Raw genomic sequence first — 16,593 nt, forward strand, 5'->3', positions numbered from 1 at the left:
AAAACACAAAATGCTCAAAACTGAGTTCGCCTTTATATCACATCCGAACATTTTTTGAAACCAAAAACAAGAAACACCCATCAAAACACATTTACAAACATTACCACTGTGCCACTAGAGAAGGAAAGAAAAAGTGTTTCTTGTGTTGCCTCAATTCCATATTTGACTCTGGCCTCCAGCAGACCATAACATCATGTAAGTCACCCCGCAATTGTTCATCATTTACAAGCCTTGACTAAGGGTGTATTATCCTCCTATACAATAATTCACACTCTGGAATATTGCTAAAGATTGAGAATTGTGGTATACTCAAAAGATTCGTGGAAAAAGCAGCCTAAAATTGGTATGTTAAAAGAGATTAAAAAAAAAAAAAGTTGCAATTTAAAGTCACGAATTCATGAGAACCACCTTTTCATACCCTTGGCTGCCTTGAGCTTCATCACAAGTTCCTCACGCCGAGCTTCTACCTCGGCGTATTGGAGGCTCATGTGCAGATAGCGCTCGCGGATGTCTATTAACTCTGCCTCTAGTGATGAATTTGTGCGTCCACTACTTTCTTTTGCCCCTATTTCATCTTCAGCTGTTGATTTTCTAGCAGCATGTGCATGGCCGTTTTGGCCCTCAGACAACAACCTGCAGGAGTCCGGTTAGACTGAAGAACACAAGTACTAAAATAAAGTGAAAAATTTGCATGCTAATGCTACAAGGCATATGCTATTTTATCGAAATTGAAAAACTTACAGTTCTTCTATTTTTATTTCTTGCTGAACAGTCAGATTTCAACCTCAGACTCCTAGACTATGATGCTTCCAGTTAAAGTTTGTTTCATTTTTTTACTATGCAATACTTAGTTGTGTGAAGTATGTAAATGTAGACATCTGCCTCCCCTCCCCTCCCCTCCCCTCCCCAGAAAAGAAATGAGATGTACTATGGTTATGGTTTAATGATTTCAAAAATAATTACCAATCGTCCAATATAACCGAATTAGCTCCAGCATATTGATGGTTCTATCATACCTTGTTCACTCAATCGCTCAACTAAGATAATAGTCACATTTAGAAAATCAACATTGTATTGTCTGACTTTCTTTTTGAAGGGAAATCGTTGGTTTAATTTTAAACCTTTATATATATGTATGCATGTTTTTATGTATAGATGCACACACATATGTATGCGTGTGTATATGTATACATGTGTGTGTGTGTGTGATTGATTGACTTTGGTGGCTTTGATTGCAAACTACAACTAAAGAAATATTAATTCACTGTGAAGGAAAACTTGAAAAATAAAAGTTTTGAGCTTATTTATGTGATTAATTGGCTTGTGGCGCAATGTAAAGACAGCTTGCTATTGTGAGAATTTTCCTTATCTTACATCTAATGCGAGTATTTCCACAGAAGGTGGTAAGATGATGTCTTGAATAGTAACAAATTGGAGACCCCCTTAACATAAATAGGCACTCCACAAATTCAACCCTCCTCGCAACAATGAAACCCTTGGTCAAGAAAAAAGTACAAGCAAGGAATTGAGCTGCCAAGGCGCGAAAGCCATTGCTTGTTGGGAGATAGGAGGAAAGGTCAAGCTAATAGCTAAAAATAATATTTATTATTAAATATTATTAATAGTAATAGCTGCAAGACCAAAACAGTGTGCAAAGGCTTTTTCCAGCTCAGCAGGAATAAATGTACTTTACGTGCTCAATTGGGAGAAAATTTTTGAATTAGATTGCACTAAAAAAATAAGCTCATGAGCTTAGTCTTATTTCACTGCCAAGAAAAGAAAGAAGACTTCCATCTCCAAGTTCAATCAAGATGTAGCTTGCTTCTTTTTGGGTGTGAAGCAGTGTCAAACCAAAATATCCAACAAGCGTTAGCTAGACACAACCCAATACAAAGAACAGACCAGCAGCACATAGTTAAAACAGAGAAAAACACACCAAAACAAGAACCCTCATATGGCATTTCGTTTAGTAGGCCAACAAAAGGCTATTTCAATCTAGGAAACAGCAGCAAACTTGAAAAGATCGCTTTTTGAAGCGTTCGTCGGTAACACAAGTCAAGCCCCCTCGGTTGCGCTCGTTGAGGGACTTAACCCTTTTTTTTTTCTATGAAAGCAAGTGAGTGAAAGTGTTCTAAATTCTGCCTTATTCCCTTCCATGAAATCTAGAAACCCTTCAAGAGAGTCGATCTTAAGAGCTGTGATCAACTTGAAGCTTGAAAATGTGAAAGGCTGAAGTTGATAACAATGAACTTTCCTAGTTTTGTCATTGCTTTATAGAACAAAAAGATACAATCAAATTTAGGCCTCTCCTCTTCTGAAAACCATATTTTCATGCTGCTAAATTGGTTATAATTAACAATAAGAACCTAATGGCATACAAGGGACTTAAAATGGAAGAAATTTATTTATCTTGTTGGCCACTTTTAAATGAAGGTTTTGCATTATAAACCAGTACAAGCATATACGGAGGATACCAAGCATAAAAAATTGCACATAAGTGTTTTGAATGCGTAATGTGCTCCACTTACCTGTCAACCTGAGCTTTATACATGTTATTTGCTTCCATAGCCTTAGCCAGTTCATTCTCAAGCAACTGAACCTTTGAAGCAGGATCATCTCCAACAGCATGAGGACTTCCCTCAAGAATCTCATGGCCACTATCATCCTTTTCAAGAATTAAGAAAAAGACAAATGAAAGCTTGAAAGAGTTGGCTGAAATAGTTCATGCTAAAAGGATTCTTATGCACTTAGATATTATAATGCAGATATTGACAATATGCATGACCAAAGAGATAAGAAATATCTTTTGGAAACAGTAGCTATAGAAACAGAATTGAATAAAACGAACATCAGATGTCTTACCTCTCTTTGATGTTGGTTGTTATGAATCCTATGTTGCTCTTTTAAAAGTTCTTGTACTTTACCATTCTTCGAGGCTTGTCTCCTTTTAACATCACGATGCTGACTAGAGTTCTTCGCCATGTCATTCTTCTAAATCAGTACACAAGGGAAAGAGTTAACTAGTAAGTTTAGATATTGAATATTACTGTGCAATTAGAGAAGTAACTGACACTAACCTTTGAGAGCTTCATATCTTCATGGACAGGAGTAACTTTGGTATTGGTTTTAGAAAAACTAGAAATCTTCATAGTGCTGGACTCCCTTTGATTCTGCTTTCCTTCCTTCATCAGCTTTAATTCTTCTTCAAGGGCTTGAGCTCTTGTTATGCACTGATCTCTCTCCTCCTCAAGCAGTTGTATCTTCCGTTGATATTGGCTGTTTAGTTTCCTGATCTGGCTGAGCTCATTTTCTAACGTGACTTTGCAGTCCTCTAATTCAGACATGGCTTTCTGCAATGCAGAGATCTTCTCAACGAGTAAATTCTTCCCTGCCTTCAGATCTTCACATTCCCCAGATATTAAATGCAGTGAAGCTTCCAGTTTCTCTTTTTCATACATGGTTCCATTAAGCTCATTCTTAAGAGCCAAAACTTCATCACAAAGATGTGTCATATTCTGCAACTGAACCTTCAAATTATCAGATTTTTCTGCAAGTTGTTGCCTTTCATATTCAGAAACTTTAAGCTTTAGTTCAAGACCATTCACAGTGGTTTTAAATTTTGCTTCATCTGATTTGTAGTTCTCCAACAGCTTTAACACTTCCTCATTCTCCGCCATCAGCATTTCCTGGTTTTGTTTAGAAGCATCAAGCTCATCCATCAGGCTTTGCAGCTTTGAGTCAGATTCTATTCGCCTGATATTGAGTTCATTCTCAATCCATTTCAGCTCCAATTGAGATTCGTGAAGAGCAGATTCCAGATTAGCCTTATCTGCCCGTAAACCAGATATTTCAAGCACAGCATCAGAAGCTATTCTTTCTTTTTCTTCATGATTTGCAGAAAGTTGCTTTGTTAGGTGGTTTACCTCTTGTTGAAGGTTCTCAACTTCAATTTTTTTCTCCAAATACATCCTATTTAATAAGCCTCCTTCCACAATAAGTTTTTCTTTGTGTCTTTTGTTTTCATCAAGAAGTGCTTCTAATTCTGAAGTAAGGCTTTTCTCTTTTGAGGAAATTTCTTCCAGCATTGAAGAAAGACTTTCTTCTAAGATTTCAACTCTTTTGGAGCTGTCAGCAAAATTTCTCTCTGATTTTCTCAACTTTTCCTCCAAGAGGGAACAATGCACGTTCCACTCCAATTTTTGCTTCCTCAACTCTCCATTTGATTTCTGAAGATTACTGCATTCTTCGATGAGACTCTCAGCTGTAGCTTTTAACTTTGGATTGGCTCTTCTAAGATCTTCACATTCTTCTTGAGCTTCTGACCACCAGTGTTGCATGTCCTGTAACTTTTCTTTCATACACACCTTTTCAGAATCTATCTCAATTCTTAGTCTAGTGATCTCATCGTGGAGGCTTTGAACATGAGATTTGGAATTCTCTAGTTCCAATTGATAGGTCTCCCTCTCATCTGTCAAATATTCTAGTTGATCTTCCAAACCAGATATGTGCGCTGACAACTGTACATTTTCTTGTTTAAGATCTGATACGCGGAGCTCCAGTTCATATTTTCCATGTTCTAGCTCTGAAGATTTTCTTTCAAGAATCTTATTGGCAGAAACATGGGAATCCAAGCTGCCGCTGAGTGCCATTAAATCATTTCGCAAATCATCTAAGCATTTAGACGTGATATCACTTTCTCTCTGCATGACTCCCATTTGTTCCTCTAGCTGAATTTTTTCCTTTTGAAGATTAGAGACCTTAGCCTCTAATTCGCTCCGGCACTGTCTAAGCACTCCAATCTCCTCTTCTTTAGACTGCAAAATAGATTCCAGTTTTGCAGTCTCAGAATTTTTTTGACTCAATTCCTTACCCAGTTCTGTGACTTTAACTTCCATTTCCATGTTCAGACGCTCAAGTTCTTGAATTGAAATATCGTCATTATCTTCAGTCTCCCTGAAATTTCTCCTCATTAACTTGTCTTCCAGAAGGTGTATTTGGGATTTATGTTCGCTGACTTCAGACTCAAAGCTGGTAAAAGATTTATCTAAAAGCTCATGGGGTATAAGATCAAAAGGAGTGCCTCCCACCATGGAATTCTTTGTTGCTTCCTTAAGCTTGAATAAAAGCTCTAGGTTTTCATCTGTCAGCTCATTGCAATCCCTTTCTAGCTCCTGCACTTTTTCTTTCAATACCTCGATTTCCCTTATCATATTCGAATCACCTTCATTTATGGACCCAATTTCTGGAAAATGTCTTCCTTTGAGAGACTCAGATAACTTTGCTTTTGAACTGATGATTTCTTCTTCTTTGGCATACAACTTACGTTTGTATTCTGCCTCAATTTCAAATAGGGTTTGGTTGCTCAGACTCCCTTCATTCCCTATTTGATGATTTTTATTCTCCAATGCTTGTTCCAGCAGTTGCACCTTATCTTGCAAATTCCTTTCTGATTCCTGCAATTGCTGTAGCTGGAGCAATAAATTTCTGTTTTCCTCTTTATTTACTTGGATAAAGTTTTCAATATCACCGAATTGTGAGTGCGGTGCTGAAAGATTCTCTATCTCAATCTTCAGCTTTTCTATGGTCTCTTCCAGCTCCTGAAGAATAGAAACAAGCTCAAGGTTTGATGCTTGACTCCTCTGCAACTGCAGAGCCAAATCGGCATTGGACTCTTTCTGAAACTTCAGTTCATCTTGTAGTTCCTTTTGAATATAGGATACACCTTCATCTTGAAAGGATGAATCCTTGGTTGCTATTTGTTGCACCATTGGCTTCTCTGGTGAAAATTTCAATTGTTCTACTTCATTCTTCAAACCATCAAGTTCTGCATATGCTGCTGAAAGCTCAATGTTTAGATTTTCTTGGTTTTTGGACTGATTGGAGAATTCCTTCCTCAGAATATCCAAATCAAGCATGAGCTTGCGGGCATTCCTCTCCCACATCTTAGCTTCTGCACGAAGCTCATCAATTGTTTCTTGTGCAGCGTCCTTAAGGTTTTTAGGAGAGCCAGCTGGTTTCAAAGATGATGTTACAAATTCTTTCAAACTATCCTGGGAATGATTTTGTGAACCCATTAGCTGTGAAGTAAATGATGAATGACTTGATTTAAAAGGATCACCAACAGGATTAGAGCCAGTATGTACACTATTTTGGGAGCTGACCGATTCTTGTCTTCCAATCAGACCATGCCCATCACTAATTAATGGGGAGCACATTTCCCTCGTTATGGAACCCTCCCTTGAGTCATTGCTGTGATATGAACCTGATGCAGAGAAACTTGTTTCCTACAGTGAAGCGAGGAGATAATGTTAGTTTTACGGTAACAAGGGCTGGTTAAGAGTAGTAAATGCACATAAATATCCACAGGATGTGTAGTATACAAATCAAATAAAATACTCTTCTAATGTACAAGAAACTCTTGATTGCTAGTGGTCAAATAAAATGCAACTTTATGCAAAACTGAATTTAATCAAACAGAGCAGAATTTTAAGCTGACTTCCAAGTTAGTTTTCAAAATAACAATCTGCATAGATATTTTTAAGACACAGAAGGTATAAAGGAGGGACTTAATGGAAGGTAAGGTGTTGAAGGCTAGAGACTAGTGTTTTAAGCCTAAGAGAGAATGGATTTGGATCCAACTTAACTAGTGAAAGGAAAGGCTTTTGGGTTATCTTTTAGGCCCAAATTGCGCTAGAGTTACAGGAATTCAGGAAAATCACCGCAGTCTCAGATTATCTCTCTCATGTCTAATAATGCACAATAACTGAAGATGTCATGGTGACATGATTAAATATATCATAACCAAAAAAGTGCTTTAATCAATTTAGAAAAAAAAAAAAAAAAAAAAAAAAAAAAAACCCACACTGCATGCAATGCATGCTTCATCATAATTTGTGTTAAAAGCAAACATCAGAGGAAACAAGTTAGTATAAGAACTATAATTTATTGATGAGCAAAGGTTGAAATGCTGATATGTTTAATGTTTAACAACATAGAAATATAGCCACTTTTGAGTGGAAATGTAATCATACCCTGCTCCCAGGTTCTCCTGGGTGTGAGGTAGAGCCCAAATCTTTGCTAGAGGAAGATCCAGCACTCCTTGCAAATGTACTTCCAGACCCATCTGACTTAGAGTCCAGATCATGATAGTTTGCTTCCTGGTCTTCTTCCATATGGAAATTACTCTCTTTTGATCCTTCACCCCTGAAAAAATGAGTAGTAAATCTCCATAACCGAACAGAAGGTTAAAGGTTTAATGCAATGTTGAAGAACATCCACCATAGAATTCAAACCTGAGATTTGTTCTTGGTGTGAGGCAGTGAATTTTTACCTGCAAAACAGATATGTAAAGAAAACTGTTTGAAGCCACATTTTTTATAGTGCAATAGCAAACTAGATAAGCCCAAGCTTTTCTACTAAAATGGAAGGAAAGCCACTGCAAATTCTGAATGGAAGGGAAGAGATATGAGGGAAGGAAACATGAGCTCTCAACCAAGTACAAGAACTTTACGTCACCCCACACCCCCTCCCCCCCCCCTCCCCCCCCCCTCTGCCCCCCCTGCTGTGCGTGCATATGTAATAATTAATTTGTACCCTTTTAAATTTTAAACTGACTTAACATAAATGTAAAACTGATGTTCCTTCAACCAGCCAATCATCTGGTCCTCACTAGAAATAATAAATCATCTTAGTGCATTCCCATTTTTTCACTTGATTGAAGCTATCTCTATATATTTTTCAAGTTAGACCTCTCAACTATTAAAACATCTTCATTTTAACAATGATCATATTATGGGAGATGCTGTTTCTCGACTACCTTGCATTCCACACCATAAAGCATATCAGGCCTGTAGCCATCTTAACAGAGTTTTCCCTTTGATAGTACCCCTCTTGCACACAGCAAGCCAGAAATGTATCATACTGACGAATAAGCCCAAACAAATCTAGAAGAAACAGGGCTGATCCTCTCAGAAAGCATAGCAGGTCATCCAACTTGCAGAAGTTTTACATTTATTAGATATTACTCATCTATCACACACCAATGCAGTGGTGTCATACCATTGACAAACCCAAGCAATCCTAGGAAATAGCATTCTTTGTTTTCTCATTAGTTTAGCCAGCCATAAACTCAAAAACTTATTTCAATCTTCTCTTCTGGCTGTCAACCATCAATAAAAACATAATAAAGCTTTCTATTTGGTGATTGATCAGAAAGTATGAGGTGATTGATTCATAACATATAAACATAGCAAAAATGACCGAGGAAGCAAAAATCTTTGGTTTGAGGGAGAGGCAGATCTTAAATGAACAAAGTATTATCCATACCATCCCATAAAGATCGCTAAACATGTCAAACAGATAGCTGCACATATATTTCTCTTACAAAATAAACAGAAATACAGTATCATGAAGCATCCTTGGCCATCCCACTACACGAATGATGGAAAACCATATTTCAAAGGGATATAGGTGAAGAGTTACGACCTTCATATAGCTTCATATAGAGGTATGACAAAGTTGACTAAATCTGAAATTTTGAAGAAGCTTTATGTCAATTGCATTAAAACAAGATGATGCTATCATTATAAAGACATAAAATATCTCTCCCCAAAGTGGGCAAAAGATCACATAGGATAATAAAAAGGCCCTAATAATTTCAATGAGTGTGGCAAAGTCAAAACAAACACCAAGAAATAAATAGCATAAAATTATAAAACTCACTTGAAAAATTGTCCCATAATTGCACTTTTTCAATAGCAGCGAAACTGGAACAGGAGCATTTGAACTCATATAGCCTGTCATATTGACTGTGGCCTCTCCAAGGATGCCAGATCTAGCTGAACCCTACAGTAAGAAAGTCATTACTAGTAGAATGTATAAGCCAATGGAGTTCAGGCATGCAAGAAGCACATTCTTAGCAGAAAAAATATATAAAAAACGATTAAAAAAAAGAAATATAAGAAGCATATTCAAATTTTATTCAGAGACTAGAAAATCAGCAAAGAGAAGATGTCATGTATATTACATCCTCATTCAGGGAAAAAAAAAAGGAAAGAAGAAAACGGTTAACAGACACAGAAACAGTGTGAGGTGGCAACAACAATACCCCGGAGACCACAAGCTTGAAGAAACTATCTTGTAGCTCCTTTGAAGAGTCATCCTGTGAAACCCATATAGATTCTGACAGAGTATCTGTCCATTGACAACTTCCATTTTGCACCAGTGCTTTGCCTGACTTTGCAATTGTTTTCCCAGTTTCCACAGAGACAATAGATACAAGCAGCTTGTCCCAGCCTTTCGGTACCTTTTACCACAAAATTAGTAGTAAGCAAATATGGGACTATTGACTAAAGACCCTTCAAAAGCTTGTTTATGGCTCAACTGAACGAAACATTTACCAGACTAATTTGAAAAGGCAGTAGTTAAGATAAATTGAATGGAAAAAATAAAAAAAGGAAAACAACAACCACAACTGCAATATTCAAAACGTTTGGAGTGCATATCAAATCTGATGTGATGCATGTATTGCGGTAAGACCCCTCTTAGAGAAGATGCTATTATGGTAAAAGCCATCCAGAGAGTTTCAGCCTCTCATTGATCTCCCTTACCCTTTTAATAATAAAAATAAATAAAAAAGTATGTGATCCATGATACTCATTCATAGTAAAAATAATTTCCTCCTGTCTGACAAATGAATGGCAATTTTATCCTTGATGGTGCTCAGTTTCTCCAAAATTAACTCGTACTAGTTGCATGATCTTTTCAATAGTAATGATCTTTCAGTTACGTGATTGATGTTTCAAACTGCAAAGAACATTGGAATTATAACCCTGTGTAAATTCAAAGGTTATTTAAATCATGACCCTTGAAAAAGACTTTGTTTATCTACCACCAAAAAATATATATATATTTAAAAATATAGAAAGAAATGTGGTCAGTTAGCATTTTTATCTTTTGAAGAAAGAAGATGTATTGCTATCGCTACGCTGAAATCAAAGTCCCCCAATTTCAAAAGTCACGCAACATCATGTCTTTCCTAAGAAAGCTCCAAGCCAAGTTTTATCCACAAAACCTAATAAACCCATATAAAAACTAACTTAGACTCAAAGAAAATAAACCTAAATATTCATAATCGCCTAACAATTCTATACTCAAGACTCGATTACAAAAATTGAATATATGAATAAATATTGAATGACAATTTCAGCCCCTAGTAGGTGAGGGAATGAAGACTCACACTGAAGCTTCCAATCAGAACAAAGAACAAGCACAACATGTGGGTAGCAATCACTATTTATGACTTGGACCTAAATCTACACAATGGCAATAAAAACCCACTTCCTAGATCCTTTTTCAGAGTTTGAATACAATAATCAACGACAAAAGTTAAAGACTGATAATTGCATCCGCAATTTGCTAGAGCCTACACCCAACCTTCATAAAAGTTTCCTTGCATCCCTAAGCATCTCACTGTTCATCTCAAGAACTGACAAATACCCTTTAATTCAAATCTCCCATAATAACTGTTACCAACCGTAACAACTGTTACCATCAAAGAATTTCTTATTCTTTATCTAATTATAATAAATGGTATCAATTATACGCCATTGTTCTATTATTTCATAAGCCCAGAACATACATTTGTAAAGATCATTTGCATTTTGAGCAAACATACATACTACATATCTGATTCGAACAATGCACCAACGTACAATCCATTCGAAAGCAAAAACAAAAAATAAGTTTGTACCCAATGAATCATGGAACGGAATAGAAGTTTACCTGGAGGGCCTTAAAGCGGGAGAGCTTGAAATCCACTCTGTCCCCTGATTTGGCATGCCTGTTCTTGTGGTGTAGCCTGAACATTTTCTTCTCATTCACTCACTCTCTCACCGATTCAAACATGTAAAATTCAACACCACCACAACCACCATTATCATTCACTACCAACCAAAGAGAGAGAGAGAGAGAGAGAGAAAGAGAGAGAGCGTTAGCTAGCTGGTCATTGTTGCGAAGGGTGTTATTTTATTTTCCTTGGTTTGGCGTTTCATAGAGAACAGTGCGAGAGAGAGAGAGAGAGAGAGAACGAAGTTCGTATCTGAAAACGGCCACTAGAGCTGTTAAACTGAGCGCAGAGAGGCCCGCCTACGGCACATAAGACCACGACATGTCATGACTCAATGGATTGAGTGGTATAATTCCTTTTACACTTCTTTGATAATAACAAAGCAATACACCTTTCCACTGAAGATTACGAGGCAAACTAGATCTTTCTTATATATATATATATATATATATATATATATATATATGCACTTCCTCGACGCCATCGACGTTTCGATATATTCCACCATCTTTTTCCTGTTCTTCTTCTCTTCATCTGTCAACTTATATTACTTTAATTTTTTTTTTTTTTAAAAAAAATATATTACTTTAATTTTAGGAATAAATCTAAGAGAAATGTTACGCTTTACACTTATTTTATTATACCAACTTCACTTCGATACCATGACATGGACCCAATGGAAGTAAAATGTTATATTTTTCTTTAAGTAATTATTCGACTCGTCATGATAGTCGGTGAAAAGTGAATGTGATCAAATGACATGTCATTCAAAGTGAAATAAGTGTGATAAATAATTGTGAAAAGTAACATTACTCAAGTCTAATGTGTTTATCAAAATATATTTTGAATTGAAAAATGTTATTTATTAAACTGATATACACGAATGTCATATAACTACATGATGTGACAATAAAAATCAGAAATTGAGTTTTTTTTTTTTTTTTTTTTTTCTTTTACAAAGTTCTTATATATCCAGACTAATTTTTAATGTCATAGCATCCTAATTATATTTTATCGGACATGTTGCTACCTCTACAAAAATTGTCACCTATATATTTTTACGATTTCAACATATATTTTAAAACAAATAAAATAAAAATAAAAAGGGGTTGGTAAAAAAGAAATCCTTCTAAGTTCTAACCACTTTCAAATTTTACTCACGCTAATTAAGCATTATTAGCAGTCTTACCAAATTTTACTCACTAAAATAACTAAAAGTATATTTTTCTCTATTTTAACTATTCATTTTTTTAGAGCATCCCCAACAGCCTTACTATTTTAACAATTTTCTTTCACTATTATATTTAAATATTCTTTTTCAAAGATTTGTTTATTATTTCTTTAACTATTAAAGGAGGGGAGAGAAACCAAAAAAGAAAAAGAAAAAAGGAGAGCGTGTGAGAAACCTTTTTTTTTTATTCGTTTGGTGAGCGACTCACTCACTAATTTATTTTTTTTTTGTTGGTCAAATTGGTGAGGCTAAAAATGAAGGTTTTAAGGCTTTTTTAGTTTTGGTAAGGCTGCAAATAGTGCTCTAAGACGTTATTGGGTTATCCGACATCCCACTCATTATAGACTTCTTCTTTTTTTCCAACTACCCATTATAGACTTTAATCCCATACAAATCACAATGCATGTATACCTTAATTTAAAATCTCAATAATACTTGGACAAAATTAATCCCTAAACTTGATAAACAAATCGTGTACAAATAAACGTACATTATAAACAAGAATGCAGTCACGAGAGTATAAGCATGCATCACCATGCCATCTTTATTTATTTACATGCCATATAAGCAAGAACTACAATTACAGAAATTTATTTATTTACATCTCTTAATACAAATTATAATGATATATAGAAATCATAACAACATAATCAAGGAACAAATGTCTTTGAACTGAGCTGCATTGAGGCTTAATTAATAGTTGCTGCATCTCTTGCTCAAGTCTGCCATGGAAGCTGCAAATATATATAGACATGTAAACTTAAGATGAGAATAAAACAAGTGAAAAATACTGGATTACAATAGAAAAATAAACAAACAATATTAACGATAGATTGATATTGGAATGTTAAAGAATGCGATCTTACCAGCTACTTCATTTCTGGGCTATTTTTCTAGGAGTTGAATAGTCTGTATATGAGCAATCCTGGACCGATCTTCCTCTTTGCATTTTCTTATCAATTCAGGGCAATCTCCAATGTTCAATTCTCTTAGCTCAGTGAGAAGACCCATCCTTTCCGGAAGAGATGACAAGTTGGAGCAACCAAAAATCTCAAGTGTGTGAAGTGATTCTAGACTTGGTAGCCACTCTGGCAAGGCTGTAAGATTCTCACAAGTTGAAATATGCAGGCACTGTAAAGTGTTAGCATATCTTTGGAGCCATGGCGGCAAAACCTCCAGCTTTGGTAAATTACAAATCTTCAATTTTTTAAGGCTCAACTTGGCGTTCCAATTGTCTTGTGCTCCCGTCAAACTAAGCTCTTTACAACCCTCAATTGCCAGGGTCTCTAAGGCAGTTAGGTATTTGATATCATGTGTCAAAGATGTCAACTTTTCACAATTTGTAATAACCAATGTCCGAAGGCTAGTAAGGCTCCCGTCCATCGATATCCCTTGAAACAAAGATTCTAGTTTCGGACACCCCGAAATAGCCAAAAACCGAAGAGAATTCAAGAAGCATACATCATTCTCAAACAAGTGTATGTAAGTTGTTGTTACCGTCAAATACCTAAGACGGATCATCTTTGTTGTATCTTTGGGCAACCGCTCAAGTCGCTCACACCCATGAAGTAGCAAAGTTTGCAAATTGTACAGATTGCAAATGGAATGAGGAAGTTTCTTGATACTGCCATTCCAAGCTAGGCTCAAATATCTCAAATGCTTCAAAGTATCGATAGAGCTTGACAACACCTCAAAGGATGATAAGCTTAAGTCAAGCACCCGCAAGCACTTGAATTTCAAGATGCATTCTTCAACTAAGGTCGACACTTGTTGCTCGATTGGGAACAGAGCAGTCCGCACACCACTACTTAACTTGTAAAAGTAACTTGGAACTTGTCGACCATTTTGTAAAAATGACAAATGACGAGCTGTTCTAGGAATATTTTGGGCGTAGAAGTTGACTATTGAACACTCTTCTTCAGCAACCTTGAGTGCAAGGTCATGGACAAGATCGTGCATTTTAAACCTATACCTGTAGTACCATAGTTCATTCTCAACATTTTCGAAGAAAGATCTCGACCACAACTCCTTGAAATACACGTCGCCAACATCTTCCAACTCTTGACTATTAAGTGTTTTGTTAAGGAGTCCATGTGCCATCCAAAATGAAATCAACTCACCACTATCGAATTCTTGATCCTTTGGGAAAAGAGAACAGAAAGCAAAGCATTGCTTCAAGTGAGATGACATTTGATCGTAACTTAGTTTTAATGCAGGTAAAATATCATCCTCCTGTTGTTCTAATTTCCATATCTCATTATCTCTCACAAATTGCCACTCTCGTTCACCAAGCTTTGAGAAAAGTAGACTGCCTAAAGTCCTTAGTGCCAATGGAACTCCTTTGCATTTTTCCACAATTTCTTTTCCAATTTCTAAGAGGTTTGGATATTTTTTGTCTTCCCCTTCCTTAAATGCATATTTTCTAAACAAAGACAAAGAATCCTTTTCGGATAAACCTTTTAAATTGTGTGTGGAAACTGTGCCCATAATGGAAGCAACCTTATTACTACGTGTTGTCACCAAAATTTTACTTCCTTCAGAACAACCAAGTAACAAATCTCTCAATTCCATCCATTTATTACGATCTTCATTCCAAACATCATCCAAGACAAGTAAAAATCTCTTATTCCTCAATTTTTCTCTCAAGTTGGTTTGCAACTCATTTAGAGTACTCAACTTTTCATCAGTTCTAACACCTACTTCTGCAATGATTTCTCTTATCAATTTAGTAACATCAAAATCCTCAGACACATAAACCCACATTCTCAATTCAAAATGCTCAGCTACACGTTTATCATTGTACGCCAACTTAGCAAGTGTGGTCTTCCCTATCCCTCCTAATCCAACTATAGAAATTACATTGACATTATTTCTATTAGCATCATGTTTCATCAAAAGATCTGTTATATTTTTTTGATCATTTTCCCTACCAATGACATTTGAAGGAGGAACATATGAGTGTGTCATGCCCCTCCTCCGGTGCATGACATACCTATCTTCAACTCGTTCAACGAGATTAAATTTATCCTTTTCAGCTGTAATCTTACCCAGCCTCTCCCTAATGTTCTTGATTTTGTGACCCAGTTGAGAACGAAATGCAAGGGCAGGAAAACATGAAAAGAAATCACATACCTTTCTACTAGTGCTCCCATATGTTGTGACCACTTGCTTCCTTAAAACTTGGCACTCAACTTCATCCAACACATCCTCGGCATCATAAAATATATCTTTGAGCTGTCTTAGCCAGATGCTCAGCGCCCGATTGTTAGCTTGCTTCTCTTCAGCATCCAAGAGCACGGCTTTAATGGTTGTCACAGTGGCCTCAAGTTCTGTCAGCTCGCTTTTGATGTCCAAAACCAAGCGGAGCTCTTCGTTAACAAGGGATCCTAGCTTCTCCAAGATCTTTTGTGCAATGCCAGAGGCAAGTTCAGTCATGTTGTTGAGTTGATGGAGATTGGAGAGGAAGTTATTGGAATTGGAATGAGAGTTTGGGGGCTTGTGAGTTGTGAAGATGGTGATCGATCGAACTAGTTTTATAGATAGTCTTGATTCCATGTGTTTTCACCAAGTATGCAGCTTGGTTAATTCAAGTATATATTCCTTTTTCTACTCATAAAAATGCAATCAAAAGCTTTGGAGTGTTGTAAATGGGTGCTTCTTTATTCTCCTTTTGTCTCACTCATTCTTTTCTACATGTTTTTTTTTTTCCTTTCTATTTATAATCATATTCTTATTCTTTATCCTCCTTTTGTCTCACTCATTCTTTTGCGCCAGAGTTAAAGAATTTTTTATTATTTATCTAATTATAATAAATAGTATAAATTATATGCCATTGTTCTATTATTTCATAAGCCCAGAACATTCATTTGTAAAGATCATTTGCATTTTGAGCAAACATAATCTGATTCGAACAATGCACCAACGTACAATCCATTCGAAAGCAAAAACAAAAAATAAGTTTGTACCCATTGAATCTTGGAACGGAATAGAAGTTTACCTGGAGGGCCTTAAAGCGGGAGAGCTTGTAATCCACTGTGTCCCCTGATTTGGCATGCCTGTTCTTGTGGTGTAGCCTGAACATTTTCTTCTCATTCACTCACTCTCTTACCGATTCAAACATGTAAAATTCAACACCACCACAACCACCACCATCATTCACTACCAACCAAAGAGAGAGAGAGAGAGAGTTAGCTAGCTGGTCATTGTTGCGAAGGGTGTTATTTTATTTTCCTTGGTTTGGCGTTTCATAGAGAACAATGCGAGAGAGAGAGAGAGAGAGAGAGAGGGAGAGATAGAGAAGTTCGTTTCTGAAAAAGGCCACTAGAGCTACTAAACTGAGCGCAGAGAGGCCCGCCTACGGCACAAAAGATAACGACATGTCAGGACTCAATGGATTGAGTGGTATAATTCCTTTTACACTTCTTTGATAATAACAAAGCAATACACCTTTAAAGCGGTAAAGAATGAAATTAACTTCTATTATTGTTCATTCCTTTACAACAGCAATGAGGAACAA

General features: G+C 36.3%; 1 protein-coding gene and 1 pseudogene across 2 annotated transcripts; both read right to left on the reverse strand.

Annotated features, from left to right (window-relative positions):
• Window positions 1-11: 11 nt before the first annotated feature.
• On the reverse strand, window positions 12-11,224 carry LOC132191310 (uncharacterized). Of its 2 annotated transcripts, none has more exons than XM_059606260.2 (9): window positions 10,783-11,224; window positions 9,107-9,304; window positions 8,722-8,844; window positions 7,293-7,330; window positions 7,032-7,203; window positions 3,078-6,284; window positions 2,863-2,988; window positions 2,529-2,665; window positions 12-633 (listed from the first exon to the last, which is right to left on the reverse strand). In XM_059606260.2, exons 1-9 carry the CDS (start codon window positions 10,864-10,866, stop codon window positions 396-398), a joined length of 4,323 nt encoding a protein of 1,440 aa, XP_059462243.2. In that variant the 5' UTR covers window positions 10,867-11,224; the 3' UTR covers window positions 12-395. The 2 variants fall into 2 exon arrangements, with proteins under 2 accessions (XP_059462243.2, XP_059462242.2); XM_059606259.2 differs by having other exon boundaries at window positions 2,863-2,991.
• Window positions 11,225-12,737: 1,513 nt separating this feature from the next.
• Window positions 12,738-15,512, reverse strand: LOC132191597 (disease resistance protein RGA2-like; annotated as a pseudogene).
• Between the last annotated feature and the right edge of the window lie 1,081 nt (window positions 15,513-16,593).

Source organism: Corylus avellana, chromosome 10 (assembly GCF_965113065.1).
Source record: "Corylus avellana chromosome 10, dhCorAvel1.hap1.2, whole genome shotgun sequence".
NCBI classification, from domain to species: domain Eukaryota; kingdom Viridiplantae; phylum Streptophyta; class Magnoliopsida; order Fagales; family Betulaceae; genus Corylus; species Corylus avellana.

What these genes read in the sequence shown, in the direction of transcription:
- LOC132191310 (XM_059606259.2), bottom strand. Translation starts at nt 10,866, where the DNA reads ATGTTCAGGCTACACCACAAGAACAGGCATGCCAAATCAGGGGACAGA. An exon ending in CCCGCTTTAAGGCCCTCCAG is followed by an intron (nt 9,305 to 10,782) that starts GTAAACTTCTAT and finishes TTGTGGTAAAAG; the next exon opens with GTACCGAAAGGCTGGGACAA. An exon ending in AAGATATGAAGCTCTCAAAG is followed by an intron (nt 2,992 to 3,077) that starts GTTAGTGTCAGT and finishes GTACTGATTTAG; the next exon opens with AAGAATGACATGGCGAAGAA.